At 40.7% G+C, this 24,213-nt stretch overlaps 2 protein-coding genes and 1 non-coding gene across 12 annotated transcripts in view; 2 read left to right on the plus strand and 1 right to left on the minus strand.

Moving 5' to 3' along the window:
• The first annotated feature begins 2,060 nt into the window (after window positions 1-2,060).
• Window positions 2,061-5,553, plus strand: rps12 (ribosomal protein S12). Its single transcript, XM_069723507.1, has 5 exons — window positions 2,061-2,212; window positions 3,385-3,501; window positions 3,679-3,781; window positions 4,161-4,262; window positions 5,466-5,553. The coding sequence occupies exons 1-5, from the start codon at window positions 2,199-2,201 to the stop codon at window positions 5,526-5,528; spliced, it is 399 nt and encodes a 132-aa protein (XP_069579608.1). The 5' UTR covers window positions 2,061-2,198; the 3' UTR covers window positions 5,529-5,553.
• On the plus strand, window positions 3,882-3,964 carry LOC138635846 (small nucleolar RNA SNORD100). Its single transcript, XR_011312183.1, has one exon. It is a non-coding gene; the product is annotated as a small nucleolar RNA SNORD100 (small nucleolar RNA).
• A 539-nt stretch (window positions 5,554-6,092) lies between the features above and the next one.
• eya4 (EYA transcriptional coactivator and phosphatase 4) overlaps window positions 6,093-24,213 on the minus strand; it is a 46,192-nt gene continuing 28,071 nt past the window's right edge. For 2 of the 10 annotated variants that reach the window (XM_069723497.1, XM_069723499.1), the window contains 16 exons: window positions 24,098-24,181; window positions 23,326-23,403; window positions 22,576-22,642; window positions 22,054-22,196; window positions 20,842-20,985; window positions 20,502-20,584; window positions 18,917-19,091; window positions 17,500-17,636; window positions 17,172-17,255; window positions 14,045-14,134; window positions 13,703-13,761; window positions 13,204-13,364; window positions 12,339-12,453; window positions 11,191-11,312; window positions 8,550-8,830; window positions 6,093-7,071 (listed from right to left, as the gene is read on the minus strand). In XM_069723497.1, coding sequence (XP_069579598.1) covers window positions 6,991-7,071; window positions 8,550-8,830; window positions 11,191-11,312; window positions 12,339-12,453; window positions 13,204-13,364; window positions 13,703-13,761; window positions 14,045-14,134; window positions 17,172-17,255; window positions 17,500-17,636; window positions 18,917-19,091; window positions 20,502-20,584; window positions 20,842-20,985; window positions 22,054-22,196; window positions 22,576-22,642; window positions 23,326-23,403; window positions 24,098-24,181 — 1,904 coding nt within the window. In that variant the 3' untranslated portion in view covers window positions 6,093-6,990. The remainder of the gene's footprint in view (window positions 7,072-8,549; window positions 8,831-11,190; window positions 11,313-12,338; window positions 12,454-13,203; window positions 13,365-13,702; window positions 13,762-14,044; window positions 14,135-17,171; window positions 17,256-17,499; window positions 17,637-18,916; window positions 19,092-20,501; window positions 20,585-20,841; window positions 20,986-22,053; window positions 22,197-22,575; window positions 22,643-23,325; window positions 23,404-24,097; window positions 24,182-24,213) is intronic. The other 8 variants (XR_011312181.1, XM_069723502.1, XM_069723501.1 and 5 more) reach the window with 8 other exon arrangements.

Genomic DNA, 24,213 nt, shown 5'->3' on the forward strand with positions numbered 1-24,213 from the left:
AGTTAAGCAAATTTCATTGCAAAATAGAGCTTGGTTGGCAAATCAAAGAGTTACATGTGAATCTAATATTCATAACAACCATTAACTGATGACATGCTGTTTTCTTCCAGATGAAAACAAATCAAAATAGAATCATTTCTGTCCTGACCTCCAAGAATATCCCCTTTGAAACTGTGGACATTTGTCAGAGTTCTGAAGACAAGGATTTAATGAGAAAGAGGGCAGGAAACCCGACTGCGCTGCCCCCACAAATATGCAATGGAGACACCTACTGTGGAGTAAGTCTCAAACAATAACCTGCAGAAGTAATGCCAAGGTGTTTCAACAGTGTGCCATCTTTGCAATATTTTGACTTATGAGTGATTGTAAACCATTTACATGGTTACTGTCCTTGTCACAGAAACAAAACCTGTAGACAAAGGGATAAAATAACTATTTACAGTTTAATATACCGCCCACTTGTTTTAAATGGCAACCCCAGATGCCACCAATATATGCAACGGTGTGCACAGTTTGACTTTATTTTTTTCTTGAACAGGTATGAAGGCATGCTTCGTTGTAAGACCCAACAATGTATTATAAAATATGTTAAAAAGATATCTGTAAAATAGATGTGTTCTCATTCCCTTTCTCTTTTTTCTGTCTCTCTACCCCAAACCCCCGATTCACACCCTTTTGCTTGCAGGACATCACTGCATTTGAAAATGCCGTTGAGATGGGACAATTAGAGGACTTCCTCAAAATCTAAAATGAACAGCGACCAGCTGTAAGGACGCTCAACCCCATCACTACGCTCAACGCAATATCTGCATAAACAACAATTCGATTTTTAAAAGATGAGGTTATATTCCCACCTCTGTTTGATGAGAAATTACTCATTCATGTCTGATCTATCCGACTCAGAGAGAATGCAAATTCGGCTTCACGGACTGTAAATGTTTTACGACTTGTTCCATCATGAAAAGGCAGGATTGTTGGAGTTGCACATCTGAAAAGTTTGTATTATCGAAATAAAATGTATGAAAGCAGTTTGAATCTGGATTGTTACTCATTTAATTAGTAGACTATATAGTCATTGCTTCTGTTTTTCTTTTTAAATTTTTTTTTATTATTCCACATTGGAGCAACAGAGCAGCAGTCAATGTTGAGGTGGGCTACTTACTTGACTACTTATTTCCATTTGATACTTTCGCTCCACTAGGCTACATTTCAAAGGGGAAATACTCTTATTTAGTTACTAGTTACTTTTCAGATGAAGATTTGACAGAATGGATGATAAAGCCAGCTGTTAAAACACGTAAAAAAAAAAAAAAAAAAAAAGAAGCATTTTAAAGGAGCTAATACAAACAATGAATTAACGAACTATGGAAACCAACTCTTTGATGCAATGAACTAACATATTGCACGACTTTTTGTAAACTCATTTAGAATTGTTGATTCCACTAAAATGTTCGGGTTAGTAATTGACAAGTTTTTTTTAATATCGAAAAATGGAAAATTTGGATTTCAATGTAGGGACAAAGCAGCATTTATCACGAACAGCTGAATATTTTGGCAAAACTTGTAATAACTTACTTATAATTGCAAATTTGGGTTTTGATTCCCTATTTTTTTTTTTAAATTTTTTAGTGTTGATTCAGTTTGTCAGTTAATGCTTCATTTTTTTTTGTAAGTTTCTTGTTTATCTATTTGCGGGTTGCCAATAGCATTTGAAAGACAGCTGGTGTCATCAGTAATATACATTCACAGTTGGATATACTGTACATACTGTGCATTTTATATTTTATATTTTTTTTTGCTGCTATTTTATTGCTTTTCTATTATTCTATTATTATCGTATTAAAAAAAAAAATTTCCCCTCGGGGATTAATAAAGTAACTACCTAACCTAACCCTAATCTGGCAACTAAAAACGACAACAGGCAGCACATCGGACGCCACTAGCACGGGCGCAGACGGGCGCAGACGGGGTCCGTCGGTATGAAACCAAAGTCGCGGGCCTGTGACGTCCTCTTTACCCGCTGCTTGAGAGTAGAGTCGGGTGCGTCTCCTCAACTCGTCACACAATCCACACGATTTATCAAACATCTTCACTTCAAATTTCACCCGAGTGAGTCGTTTGCAGCGGATAATAACTCCCCCTTCGTATCTCTTCTTTATTGCAGAACTTTTAAGTCCACCATCCATCCAAAATCTACGATGGCCGAGGAAGGGTGAGCGTAACGCTTCTTTTTTTTATTTATTTTTTTATTATTATCGTTTCAAACCGATTAAACGGCACCCAAGATTTCGAGCCACCAAACTTTTGCAATTTGAAAAATACCGGTCGTGTAACGTTTTTAAGGTTGTTGGTCGGTGCGTAAAAATAATCGTCACCGACGTTGTTTTACGCGAGCTAAGTGGCTAATTTAGCCGAGATGCAGTGCACGTGAAAAGAGTGGAGAGATTTCCAGGAAAAAAAGATTATAATATAATTCGTGGACAGCAAAAAGGGGAAAACAACAACAAAAAAAAGTCTTAATACTGGATCAAAACTTTTAATTGGTTTTCTTAATGCAGAATAAACCCAACGAGGAGTGTTGCAGGATCCAGGAAAATGAATGTAAATGACTAAAGTTAAGACAGTTTTTGATCAGAAGTGTTTCCCTTTTTTTTTTTTTTAATTCTTCAGCAACATACTTAATTTAACAGTTTTTGTTTTTTTTTTAAAATAAATGGAAATATGAGTTTGGACCAACACGTTTCAAAACCATGATGTGCAATGGGAAAGGGGGCAAACAATAACGCCGACGATTAAGTATTCAAAGTTTTATTGCTTGATCAACATCAGCACACCGGTTTCGTGCAGGGATTTCTCCATCAACCTGGAAGTTCAGCAGAAGGCGTGAATCAAACGTGTGCTGGGAGATGAATCTGTGGCAGCATGTGGAGGCGGTGTTTGATTGCGTTTTTTTTTGGGATAGTGACTTTCTGCCCCTCTTGACCTGCAACTGTAATCATTGTTCCCCGAGTTTAACCCAAAAGTTTGACGCTTCCCTTTGCATCACAGCAGTGTTCACTGTTCACATACAACCAGACAGTGCCCCCCCCTTTTTTTTTTTTTTGATCCACCGTCATGCAGTTGGCTTGTTGGACATGAAGCTCATCGCGTAAACACGGTTTTACTGAAGTGCTGGAGCAGCATCGCACTTGTGAAGGAATTGGAAGTTGAGTTGTAGGCCTCCTCGCTCTGACGCGTGAATGATGATTTGCATGCTTTTGTCGGGATACCCCTTCGCTCTACTGAGCCGACATGCCGGAAGCTCAACCGGGATGATTAATTCATCGTGCCCATTTTCTGAAAAAGTATTGAGCTTTATTGTGTCTTTTAAATGTTGTTCGATAGCATTGCTGCTGGAGGTGTGATGGATGTCAACACTGCTCTCCCCGAAGTGCTCAAGACCGCACTCATCCACGACGGCCTTGCCCGTGGTATCCGTGAGGCTGCTAAAGCCCTGGACAAGTAAGTTTAAAAGAAAAGAAAAAAAAAAAGGTGTTTTGTCTTCTCCTCTTCTGTGATGTATTCCTCTACTGACCAGTAATGTGGAAGCCGGTCGTTGACGCATAAATTCCGTCCGTGTGACGTTGTTTAAGCCTTTTTTTTTTTTTTACTGCGACTTACTTCAGTGCTCTTTCGCAGGCGTCAGGCTCATCTCTGCGTCCTTGCCGCCAACTGCGACGAGCCCATGTACGTCAAGCTGGTGGAGGCTCTCTGCGCTGAGCATCAGATCAACCTGATCAAGGTAATGAACTGGTCCAACACCACACTGATTCAGGGTCAGCTGTTATGACACTGGTGTGTGTGAACGGTGGAGATGATGGTAGCATGATGCTGTGTACTGCTGTATCGCTGATGATAGTTTGGCTCCCTCTACTGAACACTGTGAGGAGATTGCCACTGTTACCCAATTTCTGTCTGAGATCCAGTCGTGTACGCACACTGCCACCGTTTTAAGCCAATACCTTGAGTCAAACCTGTGTTTATCAGGACCAATGTGTGATGTTATAAGTATATATAAAAAATGAAATAATGATCATTTCTAAATGGGTCCTTTCTGAAACTTGCATGGCATATTGATGTCCAAGGTTGCAACACTTTTTTTTTTTTTTTAACTGTTGCAGGTTGATGACAACAAGAAGCTCGGCGAGTGGGTCGGACTGTGCAAGATCGACCGTGAGGGAAAACCCCGCAAGGTGGTGGGCTGCAGCTGCGTCGTGGTCAAGGTAAATAATGCTTGTTTTCTTTGTGCCAATTAAAAAATTAAAAAATGACCTAAAGGAAAACTAGCGTAGAGTAACTCTTAAAATTCAGTGGGATATTTGACGATGCTGAGCACACAGTTGAGAGTTTGGAACGGATTTGCCAGTCAAGTGCAGCTGCTGTGCCTCGTGCCATGCAACTGGTGTTAATTCCTGGCGAGATTACAGCCCGAGTACGAGCCCCTTCACCTACCTGTGGTGTCTGGGGTCCCTGAGAATGGCTACATACAGAAACACGGTTTCTGCGAGCATTGCGATCAATACTTTAATAACTCTGTTGTGCTGTCAGTCTGTGTGAAAGAAAAATGATGCTGAGATGTCCAGCCTGTTTCCTCTTGTTGTTGTTTTTTTTTTACAGTGGTGTAGCCACAAAACGATGGAGTCAGAGGTTGGAACTGTTCCACTGTCAGAGCAGCATATCCATACAGTTACTGCAACTAAGAACAAGCAGATGTAGAAATTATATGGGATGCCGGCACACGTTACGAATACAAAGTTCTCTAAATCTAAAAGCATCTCAGTGGAAATTTGACATGAAAGTCTGGAGTTTGAGATTAGTTGTTGTTAATGCAGTGAACTGGTTGGTGAGTGTTGGGAAGCTGCTTGTCTTATGAACCAAAGCTTGACGGCTACATTAAGGTTGATATTGGTTAAATTATTGGATATTGTTCCCTGCAGATAGACTGACATGAGTTTCTAGATAACCTCGTACATACCAACATACTTTGTCTAAAAAGTTTGCAGAATCATTCACGATAATATGAATGTATCTTTTAATATATTAAGAATATATATATATATTTTTTTACAGAACCTGAGTTGCTATTTACAGACTGAAGAATGAGAATGAATTTTTGTTTAACACAATATTGATGGCAAACATGTGTTATTGCTGACATAAGTGTATTTATTTTGTTAGTTGTACATTTTGGAGTTTTTTTATTTTTTATTTAGTCCTAGTTTTGTAATAGTGTCTATTGTCTAATAATTGCAGATGGATTGTGGTTGTATTTAAGAGCCCTTTTGCCCACCTAGTTTTCTTTCCATTTTTGAAATTTCTTGTTACTTGTTTGCCGACGTACTCCGATGCAGGTGTATCTGCGATAACCTTTATGTGCCACGCCGACGTAGCAGTCAGACTCTTTAACTGTGTTTTTCTGCCCACAGGATTATGGCAAGGAATCTCAAGCCAAGGATGTCATTGAGGAATACTTCAAAGCCAAGAAATGAGGTGTCAATAAAACGTGGAAACAAAGTTCTTGCCTCCAGTGTTGCTTTACCGTTGATCTGATATTTAGATCAAGAGTGAGTTTTGTCAAATCAAGCCAACAGACCTTTTTTCACAGCAGTCATTTCGAATCACCATTGTTAGGAAAACAAAGGTGTATTCATGAAGGCTGCATTTCGCTAAAGGGAGGTCCTGCGGTTGCATGCTTGTTCAGTCGTTTCTTACTGGGACGCACAATAGAACTGAGCCATCGTAAATACGCCCATGTAATACCGATAGTGACAAATCAAGCGTCTCCGTGAAAAAGTTTTGTCTGGTCTGACGTGATATTTCGGCATGTGTACAACAAACCTTCCTGCTTGTGCAGGGAATCAGTTGATGGAGATGAAGTATAAACCACGAAGGGAACATTTGTGCCAGTGAAGGGACGGCATATAAATTCAGTCCAAATTATGGGGTATCTGATGCCATAATGAAAAGTAGGTTTGAAGTTTTGTCATCAGATTGCTGTTGTTGATGCCAACGTGACACGGCATTAGAATGCTTTTGCAAATTGTATTCAGGATTTCATTGAAACACATTATGGAAGAAGATGCATAGGTCATTTGGGTAGGTTTTCTCCTTTATATCTACATACATAGACAATTCTGAATAAAGAAAAGACATTCAAACACATTAAGGCACAACACATCATGATGCACATCTTCAACCTCCCCCCCCCACCCAGAAAGAAACAAACAAATACAAAAATCCAGAGGAAAAAAAAAAAAATATCAAGATCCCCAAAATTAATTTCCTTCCCTTGACAAAAAAAAAAACCCCAACATCCACCACTGTCCTTTAAGTTTAATGTAAATAATTTACACAAATTTCTACCACAGACTGCATTGTTGTGTTGTGATTATTATACCACCAGGAAGAAAACACTTAAAAAAAACAAAAACATTATCCCAGTATACATAATGCTGTCTGTACAGAGAAGCCCTTCAAATTAATGCTTCGGTTGAGGATGGTTCATCCCAGGTGACCAGCCAGTCCTCAGTGTAACCTGGGTGCTCGGACCACAAAACACCAGACATCAAGGAGAGAAACATCCTCCCGGGAGAAGGGGAGGTCTTTTGCCTTGGACAGTTTCAGTCTGCCACAGCTGCATGGACAGTAGACTGGGTTTTCACAGAGGTTTGTCCCCAGCATCAGGACGAGGAGGGCTGAGTGGGGCGGGGGGGTGCGTTGGGTAGTTGCAGTTATTCCTGAACCCTCTGTCCTTTTCTCTACCTCTTTGTTTCTTAAGACCGTTAAGAGTTTGTAAGTCCAGACATTCAAAAAAAAACAAGACAGGGAAAAAAAAAAAAAAAATCACAGAAACAGTTGCAGTGTGTGTTTTGTTCTTAAATAGTGATACAAAAGAAGGGGGCTGCCTGGCTGTCCATGGTAACGTTGCATGAGTCCATATTGCTATAATAGTTACAGGTACTCAAACTCCAGTGCTTGGTGTAATGCCAGCAGGTCAGAGTGACTGGATATCCTCCAGAAAGGCATGTTGTGCTGTGGAGTGGACACACAGGATTAAAACCACATGTACTGTTGTAATAGTTGCACACCACCACCTAAAGTGATGCAAGCTACACTACAGTAGCTTGCTTTGCAATAGCACCGCAAACAAAATCCATGCAAGTCTAAGGCTTAAAGGAAGAGGTTTGTCATTTTGGGACGTACGCTTGTTCGCTTTTGTTCAGAGGTTCATGTTAAGAGGAGAAGAGTGATATCGCTCTGATGTCTGCCTGTCAATAGAAGTCTACATTCAGCAGCCTGTGAACTTAAGCTTAGCAATTAAAGTAGGAAAAGGCAAAACTGTCCCTGCTGTATTCCCCACATTTATGTGGCACCTAATGGGATAATGACAACAGGTCTCATGTTTCCCAGCTGTTTATTGCACATAACGGAACCTGAAAAAGATGTTCTCTAACTCTGTTTAGTTAATGTGAAACTATATGGGCTAAACAGCTGGCCTGGCTCTGTCAAAAGGTATAAAAAAAAAAAAAATCTACCAAAGATCATTCATTATCATGTAATATCTTGTTTGAGTGGCACTAGCGTGTAAAACAACTTTGCAGTTTTAAGAAGGGCAACAAGACGTCACAATGAAGCGACCAGAGTAAACGCGTTTAGCTGACATAAAACATCCAATTGCTCTCACACGTTGTTTTTTTTTTTTGTTCAAACTCCGTGAGATGTATTGTGTTCATGAGTTTTAGAAACGCTGCACGAGTGATTTTCTTTTTACTTTGAAACAGAGCCAGACTCGCTATTTCCCCACGTTTTTTGATCTTCATGCTAAGCTAAGTTACCCGGCTGCTGTCTTACGTAAGAGAGACATCAGAGTAGTATCAGTCTTCTTATTTAACTCTCAATAAGAACGCAAACAAGAGTATTTGCCAAAATGTCGAGCCATTGTTTCATAAAAATCCCAGCACCTCGTATCATGAATGAAACCCAAAAGGTGGAGAAGAGAGGATTTGTGTTCTTAAACAAATAGATCCTAGTGTAATAAACTTTAGAGTAAAACAAATAATCTCTCGTTAATTTAACTCAACGTTTCTCTAAGAAGTATAATAAGACATCACATTACCGGACAACAAACAGCATTGTTGCTTTAAACAAATAAGATCGTTCAAAGCTGTGTACATTTGGTCAGCCATTTATTTATATGAAAAGGTGATGTCACTTAAATTCTGATTAGGAACGAATGACCCAAATGAACCGGTTTCATTTTGAGAAATTAGCTGCATGTGGCTTACAAATTTGGTATATTATATCAACCAAGCCTCAAATTTTCAGTCTGACATTTACAATCAAAAGTTTTCTTTCACGTCGTAAAAAGGAAAACAAAAAGCTGGAAATTAAAAAGTGAACAACCAACACAAAACTGCAACAGCAAAGAAAGGCAGGCTTCGTCCAATCAGAGCTCACACTGCGCGGAGTAGGCGGGGGGGAGGGTCACGGTGAGGTTGCGGGTCCATTACCTTTTTGGCCGCCTGCTCCTCTTCCACACCATCCCCAATTACAACATACACTACTTTCCTGCCAAACCTTTGCATTATGCGTTCAAAGCAACTCTCTTTTCCTGCAAAAAACAAATAAACAAGGGGAGGAAGGAGGGTCACAAGGTCAGAGGGGTCAAAGTTTAGAAGGCGTTTGTTTACCTGGCTGGCGGCATGCTCTTCATCCTTTCCATCGCCAATCACAACATATGTAATGTTAGTGCCAAAGCGGGAGACTATACGCTCAAAACAGCTCTCCTTGCCTGGAGACAAACAAATGGCTTTCACAGGTTTTTCCTTTGTTGTTTAGATGGAGATAAAAACACAGGGAGAGGCAGAGCTGTGTGCATCGAGGTAAGGTGAACACACACACACACACACACACACGCACACACACACACACACACACACACACACACACACACACACACACACACACACACACACACACGCACACACACGCGCACACATTTAGAAAGACCATTTTCCCACAACAGATCGCTCAATCTGATTAATCCTGACACCCACATGGCGCATCCCGAGAGGTACTTCAATTCAGAGAAACACAATCAATGTGGTTGCCACAACAACCTGAACAGCAGATGTGATTGTGAGTAATGGCAGATGTCACACTGCATATTTCATATACACATCATGTCCTTTGCTTAAACCAGTATTTCTATTTAAATAATGTATCTGGGAGTGTATAGGATAAGGCATCTGACCTCAACCATGAGTGTCCTAAATGTTATTGCGAGGTTGTCAAGGTTACCACATTGTTATGTCTATTTAAATCAAGCCTGTGGGGCTGAACTGTGTGTAAGAAAAGCTCACAAACCACACGGGGACACACACACACACACAGACTTGGCTTGGGTTTTTCTTTCCTAAAATGTTTTTGCTCTCTATAACCTATATCCCCACTGCTGTGCTTACTTGTGAACACAATTGAATTATTATTCATTCATTATTATTATTATTATTATTATTATTATTATTGCCAAGAAACTTTTCACGGACAAGGAATTTGTCTTGGTGCGGTGGTGCACAACAGTCAAAAACTGAAAAGGCAAAGCAACGTGCACCAACACACCGAGGCAGCCATCCGTAGCGCCATCTCGAGAGAAATGCTGTCCTTTAACACGGCCATTATTTCCCCTCACTGTTGTACAGCAGCTCTAACTGTAATAGTTCATAAATGGTAGAAATAATAGTAGTTACTTCTTGGATTAATCAATTAATTAAACTAATTCAAGTGAATTTAAATTCATTAATTTCAACTGTGTATAGACGATTGCATGTGGTCTGATGTGATGTCACTTCAGGTTGTCTTTTCAACTGTTTAATCCATTACATTTTTTTTTTTTGAAATACTGATTTCATTTTACGTGACTATACTTCATTGGCTTGAGAAGATTTGAGCAATCTCAGAATCCATCTCCTATCGGCCTGACAGGCTCGTCTCTACGGGCTGTGGCCGATAGAGGCCCTCTCTCCATCCCGCTCTCTTTCACGCTGGTCATTGTTCACAGTCCAATTAGCAACTTGAGACACAAAAACAGAGTTGGTGTTTGGAACCATTCTCTATAAACAGATTAGCATGTAATAAAGTCAAAATGCAGTGGGTGGACCATTCATGAAACGCTGGAGGGCTTTCAATTTGAAACTGATACAGGAAGGCGTGACATTTGGACAAATCAATTGTGTAACCTCATCACTCACTCACTCACTGACATGTTTGGGTTTTCTATGGCTGACCCCGCTATTGCGTTGTAGCTAAAAAAAAAAAAAAAAAAAAGCTAATAAAAAGCGAAAAAGGCCGATGGGTTCCGAGATTGCATTTTGGTCTTCACACGGACTATTTACTTGCATGAAACCCCAAAATCACACTCAAACGCGATTGGTCAATAGGAGTCGGACTACAAACAGAAACCAGAACACTTCGAGTAACAAAATTTTGTCCCAACTGCCGTGCGCAGAAAACTGTTGACAGAGAAGAACATTTGAATAAACTGGATTTTGGAGACAGATTAAATTCTCAGTTTCACATTGTAGAAGTAAAGGAATAACTGTAAAGTTGTGTAATATGACATAACATTACTGCCCCTCAGTCAAAAGATTAACAACCAACAGTGTTGTGTGAATGAGGAAAAGGGAGTACGTGTAGTACAGTAATTATTACAACCATTTCATATGTAAACTGAATTGTAAAGTGACACCGTGTTGTTGAGGCTAGGTGTGTATGTGTAGGTTTGTAACCAGCATGTGGTGTTTTACCTGTGTAGAAATTTAAAGTGCATTGGGTTCAGTCACACACATAAAATGGGTGTAAAATAAAATGTTACAAACATTTCCAACCAACCGTTCAGTGAACGTGAGCCCAACTAAATCAATGAGTTTAATATTATAACAGGATATCAATGATATATGGAATAGATGAAGAAACATTGAAATAACAGATAACCAACAATATGTCTTTTTAACTGTTAAAGTACAGTTAACATCAAATTATAGTCAATTATTATTGAATGACTTTCACTATACATTGGGCTGTAATATTACCATTAATATTAGATTATTGTTTAGGATTTATGGAGTCTGTGTGTGTATGTGTGTGTCTTACCTATTTTTGTTGCACTGTAAATGTTCTCGACAGGGAAAACGGATCCCAGACTATATAAGAGAACTTTAGCCAGAGCTGGTATGAGCTGCGTTGTGGTCACCAACACATTTACACAGTTACTCCTGTGGGACAGAGAGAACAGAGGGAACAGAGGGAACAGAGGGAACAGAGAACAGAGGGAACAGAAAGAACAGAGGGAACAGAGAGAACAGAGGGAACAGAAAGAACAGAGAGAACAGAGAACAGAGGGAACAGAGAGAACAGGGAACAGAGGGAACAGAGAGAACAGAGAACAGAGGGAACAGAGAACAGAGAGAACAGAGAGAACAGAGAACAGAGGGAACAGAAAGAACAGAGGGAACAGAGGGAACAGAGGGAACAGAGGGAACAGAGAGAACAGAGAACAGAGGGAACAGAGAGAACAGAGGGAACAGAGAGAACAGAGAGAACAGAGGGAACAGAGAGAACAGAGGGAACAGAGAGAACAGAGAGAACAGAGGGAACAGAGAGAACAGAGGGAACAGAGAGAACAGAGAGAACAGAGGGAACATAGGGAACAGAGGGAACAGAGAACAGAGAGAACAGAGGGAACAGAGAGAACAGAGGGAACAGAGAGAACAGAGGGAACAGAGAGAACAGAGGGAACAAAGAGAACAGAGAGAACAGAGGGAACAGAGAGAACAGAGAGAACAGAGGGAACAGAGGGAACAGAGAGAACAGAGGGAACAGAGAGAACAGAGAGAACAGAGGGAACAGAGAGAACAGAGGGAACAGAGAGAACAGAGAGAACAGAGGGAACATAGGGAACAGAGGGAACAGAGAACAGAGAGAACAGAGGGAACAGAGGGAACAGAGAACAGAGAACAGAGGGAACAGAGAGAACAGAGAGAACAGAGGGAACAGAGAACAGAGAGAACAGAGGGAACAGAGAAAACAGAGAGAACAGACCATGTTATGCACAGAAGCGGTGGGTAAGTGAATTGATAGACGAATGGACCGATAGAGTGATGAATGGATCTTTAATAATGTCCTTGGGTGCTGAATATGGATCAGTTCCAACACTTTACATTTTGATGGTACAAATGGGGAGTGCTAGAAGAGAAATCACAATCTGTGAATGAAAGAATAATCCGAACAGAGAGTGGCACCTGGAGCTGATGATGGACAGGGACTTGAGTGCGTGGGTGAGCCAGGAGTCAGTCAGAGCCTCCACTTCTGCTCTGAGCTGCAGCCAGGCGTCTCTCTTAGCAGGACCCAGCAGACCTAAAACACAGCAGCAACTTATTTAATCGAAGCAGTCTTCAAGGGTCAGACCCATATGGATGTTCGCATATTGGCCCTTTTTTGAAATATCGCCAACTAGTTGTTGGTATCTTTTACAAACTCTATAAACTGTGTTTACTCACACAATAATTTGTGTTTAATAGTTAAATGGCTTTGTAAAAAGCTTTTAAAACTCATATTATAGTGGCCTTTTTATAGTGGAAAGTGAGTGAACAATATTGTTTTTTAGACTCTACTGTAAAACCATGTCAGGAGCAAATATGAAATATCGTTTTATTTTGGCATTAAATGAGTCAAAATTTGGGAAATGGGAAAAACAAATTGGCCAGCAGCAGCTTTGTTAATGATATTTGCTTTCATGAATCCACATAAATCAACAAACACAACTACATACATACTTTACATACTTTTTTTTTTTTGCATCTACTGTTTGTACATTTGAATGTATTCATTTAATATTTGACTTTAGGGTGAGGATTCTTTTAATATTCCTTCCGTTATGCCTTCAAATTCCTATAACTAATTTCAAGTGACCCCTGTCCGGGATATATAGATAACACAGGGCAAGTTCATTCTTTTGGTGCATGAATCTTTTCAGACAGACCATTAATGAAATGTCAACGATTCTCAGGTCTTGTAAATTTACAGCTTGTATAAACAAAAACTCACTACTGTATGCAGTATCTCCCTCTAACCAGTCCCGGTATCCAGGTATTCTGATTGGCTTACCCCCCACATTGTTTTTGTACGTGCTATACAACTCTTTGACCCGTCGGTAGCGGAAGGCCAGTTTCCTCATCCAGTCGACCCCGCCGCGGACACCCGTAGCCAGGCACAGGTTGGCGCTGGTTGCAGCTGCATGGAAGCCATCAGTTGCAAAACTGTAAGTACTGTCAATAATAATGATATGTTTTATTTGAAAAATCTGCTCTGGTAGAACAAAAAGATGGTTATTATTGTCATTCAGTACTATGAACATAACTGTCAACATTTATTTGTAAGAATGCAAATCAGTATTTACTTAAAAAATGTATTCATTCATTATTAATTACATAAAATGCAGGGAGTAAAGTAATATGTACACATTTTTATGCATGTTTTTTTAAAATATCAAATTAATATATTATTGACGTTAACAGTTGGAGTGAATTCACGACCTATGGAAGACAGTAAACAAACACTGTCAACTGTTGACATTTTACAAAATTGTGAAGTGTAAAATAATCACCTTAAGTCCTGGCCATTGTCGTCTGATGACACGTCATCAATATGTACCTGATCACATTCCTGTATACAAGGACACAAGTAACACATATTATAACCAAACATCATGTATTAAAATTAGAATGGAAACACATTGTAGCACTTACAGTATGCTTTATCACGTTCCACCACTAGAGGGCAGTAGTAATATTTAACTGAATGTCAGCCTGACTACAAGAAATTTTTAACTTTTTCATGTTGATCTTTGTGCAAAATTTAAATACCATGCAAAAACTCCCACCTTAAAATAACACCATTAGAAATGCTAAGTGTGTGTTTTCGTAGTGTCTGTCTGAAAGTGTCTCACCTCCAGGTCATTAAAGAATAAGTGTGTGTCAGCCAAGTTGAAGATCATCTCCTCCATCCTTAGACCCAGCGTTACTGCCATGGGAGGGTCCTAACAGAGGAGGAAGATAACATCATCATAGTATCACCAAGACAACAGATTATTGCCAGGTCGTTTACCATGATTTCTTTTCATTTCTAGTCCCATAAAATCCTTTCAGGTTTGTCCAAACTTTTCCAATTCACACCCCTGCTGCCCACCACCCCCTTTTGTATCGTTGGTACGTTCCACTCATCACAGCAGATGCTGACAGACAGGTTGCACTTGCTCTGTCCCATCAACATTCCTAAAGTTTGCAGGCAGGACAAGAGGAAGAGTGTGTCACTTCGTGCGTGTATTGCAGAGAGTAGGTAGCCTCAAAGGGAGACGCTTGGAGTGCATGTGGTATGTGCGTATGTGCGTGCGTGCGTGCGTGCGTGTGTGTGTGTGTGTGTGTGTGTGTGTTTGGGAGAACGCAGCCCACTCTGCCAGCCCGGGGCTCAGCTGCAAAAACCATCATCTGTGATAGGTCAGCGAGGGTCGACAGCTTACCACACGATTCGCTGACGCTGTCAGACGACCAGAATAGAAAGAAACTAACAGGAAGGAGAGTGAAAGTGAGCGAGCGAGCGAGCGAGCAAGCGAGGCACACAGATATGGAAAGAGAGAGGGATGGAGAGCATTCCTGAGTGAGAAAATGCAAAAAAAAAGTTAAAAGATGTGAATTGTGTCAGGCTCCCCAAACAGTTCCAGATAGTAATAGAAGCAATTTTGACTATTTTTTTGTCCTACTTTCCTGTCAGTCAAAGAGAAAAGAGGCACTTAAGTTTGTCTCTCAGGTAATGATTATGTTGGCTCCCGGCCAAAGGAGAGTAACCGACTGTGTGGTTTGGGTTCCATAAAAGCTGAAGTGGCTTTTTTTTTTGTGCCAAGTTCAATCAATCCCAGAGAGTTGCTAAATATTACTTTGGTCTATCAAGTGTAGCCTGAAACAATTCCACTCTCCACCTCTGCTGTTGTCATTTTAGCTCAGAGAACACTCCATGATTATCTGACCATTATACTTGGTTGTTATAACTCTTATAGTGAGAAATGAGGAGTGTGATGGGTATGAATATGTGTATTCATGAAAGGAAACATCATTTTGAAACAGATGTATTCTCAATGCCGTATGAGAAGGGGCACTTAAGTCTTGTGGTTTCTATGTCAATAGTGTAAATGCTATTTTGGGCGAGGTGTGAACAGACACAGCTGCCACGATATTTCTCGAGGGCAGCGGCAGAAAATGAGGTGAAAAAAAAAATGCTCTTGCAAATATTTTCAGGGAAATTTTTAGAGGATTATCTTATAATTTTCAATACGAATGCTTTATTGATCGTTATGGGTGAATGTAGATGAAGCTTGCAACTTGTTTTGCACATTATCAGATTTAGAGGGTACATTACTCGCTTATTTGAGTCGCTGAAAACATATTCATTATTTGTTTGTAAGTTCAGACTTGAATTGAGAACGTTTTTGCATATGTGCTCACCTGCATTGTGGCATTACTATTTGAATTCATTGTTTCTCTACAGTAAATATATCACAATCCAAGCTGAATTAATCACAAGGCCACATGTGTTCTCCCTCTCATTCACATGCACACACTCCGATTTCCAACTCTTTCTTATACCCATTAAATTCCAATTGCCAAACATTAAATTCCACAACTGCAGAGCAACTAGGAAGCACATCAGTGCCCACAAAACGTATCTGTAAAACCGGGTTCTTTGTGACTCTGTGCAAGCCTGATTCCAAATTGTGCGTGCGTTGTGCCGGCTTTTGTTCAGCTCCCAAACAGGAATATCAGAATGGATTTGGGATGTTAAACCCGCTCAGGCAGGCTGGTGGCTGCTCCGGTGCCCACAGGAAACGACATCACCCAATAAAAATCTGTAGCCTTGGCCGCATTGGATGATCCCAGATCAGAGCCAAGAACTATTAAAATACAGGGAACTATAAACAGTGTAGCTGTTATGCGAGAACGCGAGACCACCAAATAAGTTCACAGAGAAAACTGGAATAAACATCAGTTCGAGGAAGAAATTAGCACATTAAAATATGATTAAACTGTTGAAAAGATTTGACAATTATTAATAGCTACATTTAAAGACTCATTTTATAATGTATGTGATCATTGTCATAAATTGACCGTAACATTCCTGCAGTATTTGATGTAGTATTAGTAATCTACTGAGCGAAATGAAGCTCGTCCACATTGTGTCTTCCATGTGAGTTGTGTTTTTAAAAGGCTGCGTGGGTTTGTTTTCAGAGGTGTGGGTAGGGCAGGTGATAAGTGTGCTGTCATAGTAATCTTACTTAAATTCATGTTTGCTTTCATTGATTGATAATGTTGTCTTCACATCTTTCCTAAAACCTTCCCCTTACCGCTTTATCCTTAACTGACGTTAAAATTGCTGTGTGTTTTTTGGAGAATGTTAAGCTTTTAGTGATAATTGACTTGATAAATCTGGAGATCGGATCTTAGCTTTTCTCCTGAAAACCATAAAGTCAAAGTACTTTCTTCAGTCCAGAATACCTCCTGCAGCTCTTTTTGTCATGCTGCGTACATCCTCAACAACCTTTGCACTTCCTTCACAAGGGACGGTGGCCTGACAGGCAAATTCTGGGCCAAAAATGACCAAAGGGCTTCCAGTGGTGCTCACTACATTTATTACTTTGAACTCATAAAAAAATAACAGAGGGTGAGCTAAATAAGCTTATCATCATTTTTGTAATCTTCTTCTCTCATTTGCATTTTGGTGGCTAGAGATCAGGAGTGGAAGTCAGGCCCTTGTCTCCAGGTCTCCTCCTTGCTCAGTCAGTAACAGGATGATGCATCATTTATCCAAACTTCCATGGTGGAGAAGTCACGGCCTTTTAGGGTTCGAACGAGTGACGGTTCAGTCGTAAATTGACCTTTGAGCAAAGTGTGAGGATGATCATTGCTGAATCAAATGAGATTCTTCTTTGGTAGACAGAAGTCATGCCGCATGGATGCAGAAATGATACCAGAGGGTACTGACGATGTCACGATAATGACACACAGACAGTGAAAACAGCGTCTTACCTTGCCATATTTCTGTGCGTAGGATCCCGTGAGCAGAGAGTGGAAGACAATGATTGTCTCATCCAGATCCCACACAAACACCCTCTGCAGAACAACAAGAAAGGAAACTGTGAGAAATTATTGTTTCAGAAATGCTCTGTCAATATGCCCATGCATGCCTATATAGACAATAACATCTCTGTCGGCCTCCCTGCCCTTTGAATTTTGAGACGACAGCGAGAAGGGTGGATGGAGATCAAAGCAAATACCATATATCCATTGAGATTTGAACGGAATATTCAGTTAGCACTCCAAGTGCGCTGTCAGTGAATTTTTGGTGACCCCTTACCTCCAGGTCACTATCAGGGGGAGGGGAGGGGTTGTTTTTGCGGCCCCTGCCCCGAGACTTGGACCCCCCACTCCGGCAGGCTCTGTCATCCAGCTCTTTGATGGGCGTGGAGGGGCTCTGCACTGTATCAAAGTCCCCTAAGAGCGCACATAAACACAGATGGGGCATTTGAAACATTTAAAATTTACAAGTGATCAAATATCTGTCTCGAACTGCACAAGCAATCACAAACTATATTCACTGCAATACAGCAATAGTAATGATGTGGTGTGAGCTGATCCCACAGGTGCTCTGCAGTTGTATCCACTTCAGGAAAAGCAATAATTCAGACTTTGTTCAGTAATAAGCCATCTTGTCAGGTTTAATAATTCAAGGTAATTGGCATGACAGATCAACTTAAAGGCTACCAAGAAACCTAAACAAAAGTACCGTTGCTATTTTGACTGATTCATGATAACATGCACATGTAAAGATTTAACAGAGGAAGGGGAAAGATGGAACTGTGCAATAAATTAGACTGGTTTGGGTAATCTGATGCTTCATGCAAAAGAAAAGATATTGTACATACAATATTCTGCAGGAGCATACAGTACATAAGAAGGCACACAAAGGCGCACACACACATTCTTGCACGAGCGCACACCCTCCTATTGCCATATGCTCCCTCTGCTGCGTGGTAACTAGAACCAGACTCTAAGCTTCGGATCTCATATTGTTATGTCTCAATCAGGGAGGGAGCGAGAGAGCAAGAGAGAGAGAGGGGAGGGGAGGTGGATAGAGACACAAAAAGACACAAACAGTATGTGAGTGACAAAAGAAAACCCAAAAAACAGATACTAACTGTAAAAGAGCAAATGAGAAAAAGCGAGAAAGACAGAAGGAGGTAAAGTGCCAGTGACAGGAAGAATGATAAGCTCCTTTAATCAGGCTTCCTGAATCACAGCCAAGATAAACCAAATAAAAAAAATAAAAAAAAGGAACAGAAAAGATGAATATGAAGCAATATTTCTGTGCAATTGGCTGAACTTCAGCTCTTTCTTATTTTCTGCTTTCTTCTCTTCCTCTGACTTGTCTACAAAAGTGCAATATTTAACATGACTTGTCTCTAATCAAAGTCTGTGAGGCTAATGTAAACACATGCCGATTGTCCAATTAGTGAGCGCAATGCCAGGTAACTATGGCTACGGTGTGAAGTTACTTCCTGTGCTTTACTGTGGCTGAAAGAGAGGTTTGAACTCAGTTACCCAAACTGTGGTATTTTTCGACTGGAAACAATGTTGTATAAGATTAAGGAACCACAATCAGAAGCGGTAATAAATCTGACATTTGTTTGCATATTTATGAAGGTAGAGCTCAAGTAGAGCGTTGGTAATTGGACTGGTTGATCCTGAGCGATTTGCTTCTTGTTAACACAAACCTGGGTGAAGCTCAGCAGCCTGTCCGGTCATGGCAGGGGTGGGATCCTGCAGCTGATAGGCTGCCGTGGAAGCTGTGCCATCCACACTGTTGGAGGTCATATATGGCCCGTAGGTGGAGGCGGAGTAATACTGGGCGTACTGGTTTTGGCCAAACGTCGTATATGAGGGGTAATCCTGCAGATAAAAAAGGGATGTATGAGCATACAAAGACATACAGAGCAGAGACGATGAGAAAGAACAGGAAAATTTAGATGTTTCGCTTCTCTGGAAAGGTTCTGACTGACTTTTGAGGACAGACTTTTACAAGTGTTCTTTCTCAATTCTCTGATCTTTTATCCCCTTCGTTCTCTATTTTATATCTCTAAAACAATTAAAGCCTTGTGCTGCTGCTTTTTACTGACCCAGTGGAGATGGGCGCTTTTATGAGTCCGCCCTCTAAAGCTGTCACTACATCCATCTCTAGAAGTCCTTATAAACTGGAGAACGCCACATGAATGCACGCGCACACGCACAGTTGGCGTGGTGGGTAGTCATACAGCAACAGTTGTACATATGGCTTCACACATATAACACACAGACTTTGTATCAGACTCTATTCCCTCCATTTATGCCTTTTGCTTGCTTTTTCTTTTTCTGTTAAACTCACTCACACACGCACGCACACGCACACGCACACACACACACACACACACACACACACACACACACACACACACACACACACACACACACACACACACTTTAAGAGAAGATTACATTGACTTACACTCATTTCCTGAAGACTTTACCACGACTACTATTTCCCTAGCCTTAACGTTTATCCTAAACTTAACCTAAACCCAACCTCGTCCTCACCGTAAACTTCATACTAAAATGGAGTAATTTAAGTGATGGGGACTTTTGGGGCTTTTAGTCCCCAAAAGGGAGGCAGGTCCCCAGAGTGTGAGTGATTTAAACATATTTATGTCCCCACAAGATGAGTTATACATATACAGACACACACACACAGACCATTTCCCCCTTAATCCACCCACACAGGCCAAACCTTGACTTTCTTCCTGTAAACAGCCACATCGATCATAGTGAGACATTAAAATCCCCCTTTAAACATTTTACTACCACAATGCAATTCATCATATGGACATAGAGAATTATTCAGAACAAAACACTCTTTCACTAAGACTAATTGTCTGTTTCTCTCCTAAGTTTTTTTTTCCCTGTTGCACGGTCGCGGCGTAATCAGATTTCATTACTTGAAGCTACCCTGAATGAGGAACGTTGCGTGGGAGCATGACTGTAAAACCAATTCTGGTCTCAAATGCTATCGCAACTGCTCACAAAATCCTGATCTTGTATTCGAGCCAGCTCCATGAGGAAAATTACATTTCCTTGACCACTCAGCACAAACATGTTAGCATGGTTTGATCTGTTCCGGCAATCTCAGGAAACTGCTTTTCTTTTTGGCCGTGGGAAAGTGAATGTTCAAGGTTTGAACTGATGTAGACGCCTGCGCGCACACACACACGCACACACACACGCACACGCACACACACTCTACAGTACAAACACTTGACATGCGTGTACCTGCTGTGTGGCAGTGTAGTTGGCGGGGTTGGACACTGAGTTGTTGGTGGCGTAGAGGCCTGAGGAAGGAGTGAAACTGGAACCTAGAGAGAAAAAGAAAAGGCACAGTTGTACCATAAAACAAGAGAAGAAAAGCTGACAGACAAGTTTCACACTCATACTGTAAACTGTGTGGAGTGTCATATCGCACAGAATGGTCTGGTAATTTTTAAGCAAGGATTTAAAATACTGAGAATATTTTCCTACATTTTTTTTAAATCCAAAGAAAGCATGATTTTGTTCTCTGAGCTGAGATAAAGAGTGACGCCGAGTTGTTTTATAGGCTGTTTTGTGAGCTGACCTGGCATCTGATAGGGAGAGTAGGCAGTCTGTCCAGGTTGAGGTGTGGTGAAGCCGGGGCTGTAGCTGAGGCCGGTCTGCAGAGGAGACTGACTTTGGGCTATGCCGCTCTCTGTCTTAATGCCTGGAAGCATCACTCCAAGGTCTGTGACAAGAGACAAAAAAAACAAACATGATATGATGTCACCTATGCATATTAGCAATCTGTACTACTTAAAACTAAAACTTAATTAAAAAAAGTTTTCTTGAAATTGATATTTACAGTCCATTCATTCCGTGATTCTAGCTTGCATTGAGCTCCATTTCTTTTAGTCTTTGGTTGTCCCAATAAATCATGTTTATATGGGTGGAAATATCTCATTTCTCCCTAAGTATATTATAGGCACTTGAGTATTTTTGAAATAATTTTATTTAAATCCTTTTTTTTTTAAAACTTTTCTTCAATTTTAACGGCAGAATTTGACTTCACTCTAATTCTAATTTCTTTTAGACCTTTTGTGTACAAGCTCGTTTGTTAATTATGAAGCCAATCACATCAATCTAAAAACAAGAGAAATGTAATCGTATTTGATTAAGGAGGTAACATAGTCCACTGTCAATTTTCTAGGAGGTGGAAACACTTATTGTCATTGTCAATGTTACGCTAAAGATCGTACATCTATACTGACCTTGTACCTTGAGCAGAATCAGTGTGAAAATATACTACTACTGCACAAGAAATCTCTGCATCAAAATAGCTATGACAAGGAATTATAAGTAGATTTTACATTTGGGGTTAATTGTATTTATTGTGTATACTGTGCATTTTTATATTTAATATTTTACTGTTGTTTTATTGCTTTCCTGTACCTATAATGCTGCTGTAGCGAAATTGTTTTCCCCTTGTGGGATTAATAAAGTAACTATCTATCTATCTAAACATGGACAGATGGACACCTCGTCTTTCGAGTTAGAACGTTAGCCAAAAAATGAGGGTAATTTTTTGCATTTGTGTGTAACGTTATAATAACCGAACCTTCCAGCCTCATTGTAGTATAAAAAAGTGGACCACTTGTTTGTTTACCTTTCTTTTGTTCTGGACCACAATGAACCAACCTACAAGTGTGACAGGCATGCTTTTTTTTCTTTCTTTGATACAAGACTGAATAAGCTTTTACAAAAATGTAGTGGTGGGTGTGGCTATATGTCTTTTTCATTGTGTGTTTGTTGATACCATAGGTTGACAGTCCGTAGGCCTGCCCTGTCTGGGAGTAAGCAGTGTAGACGGTTGACTGCTGCATGCTGCTGAACTGAGGTTGGCCAGCGTACGTCGGCATGGGAGGGGCTGCTGGCGTGGAGAGGATGTGAGGGTATGGCCTGGGAGAGGAAGGAGACGCAGCAGACGGACAGGTGAGGTAAGTCTGTAGGGAGGGAGGCTGTAGCTCAGTCGGTAGAGTGGTTGCACACTAATCGGAAGGTTGGTGGCTTGATCCCAGCTCCTCCTGTCCACATGCCTAATTGTCCTTGAGCAAGACACTGAACCCTAAAAAAAAAAAAAAAATTGCTCCCGATGGCGTACCATCGGTGTGTTGCAAGTCACTTTGGATAAAAACGTCAGCTAAATGAAATGTAATGTAAGTCCAGGGCAGATTATAGGAAGTAATTTGATGGGTAAAATTTGAATCTTGCTAATTGTACAGAAAAGGGTATTCTGATAAAAACAAAAAGCCTGTTTTGTGCACAATGTCAGACTTACTTTGACGGGTAGAGGGGAGGAGAGTACTGGTGGGCCGAGCGAGGGCTGTATCCACTGCTGGTGATTACTAAAAACAGTAATCAAAAACAACGAAGCAAAAACAAGTTACGGATGGTGTCAGCTGAAAGCTTCTGTTTTCCTTCACATTTAACAAAACCATTCCTGAACAGCACAACTCAAGGCCAATGGCTTGTTTGAGTTGAAATGCCGTTCCAGTAAACATAATTCAAAGCATTTCGAATGGAGAGGAGCCAGCTTCTCACTTTAGAGAGCACTGTAGTCCATGAAACCCTTTCAGCGGGCCTCACAGTAAAACACAATGTCTGTTTGTGGTCATTGAGATGTCAGAGCTCAGTACTGACAAACACCCCGCTGCTTCTAAACCCTCTCTCTGTTTTGCCTAATAGCTTTGTGGATCAGTGTGTGTGTGTGTGTGTGTGTGTGTGTGTGTGTGTGTGTGTGTGTGTGTGTGTGTGTGTGTGTGTGTGTGTGTGTGTTTTGCTGTGTAAAGGAGCATGGGACTGTGTTGGAACTTTCTCTCTGCCTCATCCCTCTGCCAGCCTTTGGTGATGCAATCCAAGAACAGGCAATACTTTGGTGGATTAAAGCTTTCAGCAGGGCCACTGCTGAGCTGAAATGGATGATTGTGTTTGTCTGACTTTGGTGAGAAAATGTAGAACTGAGTGTAAATTTCTGTGACTATCCAGAAAAAGAATTGTGTGTATATCTGTCCACAAATGTGTGCTTTACCTGAGCCTGCGTATGTGTCCAGTGCTGTGTCGCCTGTCGTAGTGACTGTATCGTTGTTGTTCATAGGCTCTGTTTTCACTTTAAAGGACAGGAAAGGCATCAGCGTTAAAGTTAGCCAATAAGGACATTCTATCACACACACACACACACACACACACACACACACACACACACACACACACACACACACACACACACACACACACACACACACACACACACACACACACACAAAGAAAACCTTACTGGATTAAGAGCAGACAACTACCATGCAGTTCCAGTATGAGAACAAAATGTTTGTGTGCAGGGTTCCCATTGCAATTGCTGATAAATTTCATCGCTTTTAAATGACCTTAAGGTTTTATGCCTCTGTGGTTTTTAAATGCCTTAGCACAGGAAAAGTATGAAAACTATAAAATGGAATGATTAAGTTGAAAGTTATAACCATGCAAGGTGACCCTTTGGCAAAATTCTCTTGATATTTTCTGATTTCCCCAACAAATTAATCAAATTGAACACTTTACAGGAGGTTTTGACAGGTGGGAACCCTGCAAGTATTTAAAAACTCCACACACGCTGTGGTGAATTCACAATGGGATCTGAAAAAGCAGAGAACACTTCACAGCAAATGAAAATCAATCAGAGCAATTCGGGCGGGACAAAAAAACCAACAAAAAACGACCAGCTTAAACTCTAAAAAGCCATCCCCTTTGCATTTAATGCAATACTGTTTGAACTCTGGTCTTGGATTCACACACATGCACCTCTGTACCATAGTCCTTGGAGCCCGGGGCAGGGGGCGGGCTGCTGCAGCCCAACAGCCAATCAGCCGTGTTTAGAACGGTCATGCTTTCACCTATAGGGGTGCAAGGTGGGAAGGTGATGAGG

This window comes from Brachyistius frenatus, unplaced genomic scaffold (assembly GCF_029030835.1).
Source record: "Brachyistius frenatus isolate BFR_SWC_R1_liver_20210118 unplaced genomic scaffold, ASM2903083v1 Contig_332, whole genome shotgun sequence".
NCBI classification, from domain to species: Eukaryota; Metazoa; Chordata; class Actinopteri; family Embiotocidae; genus Brachyistius; species Brachyistius frenatus.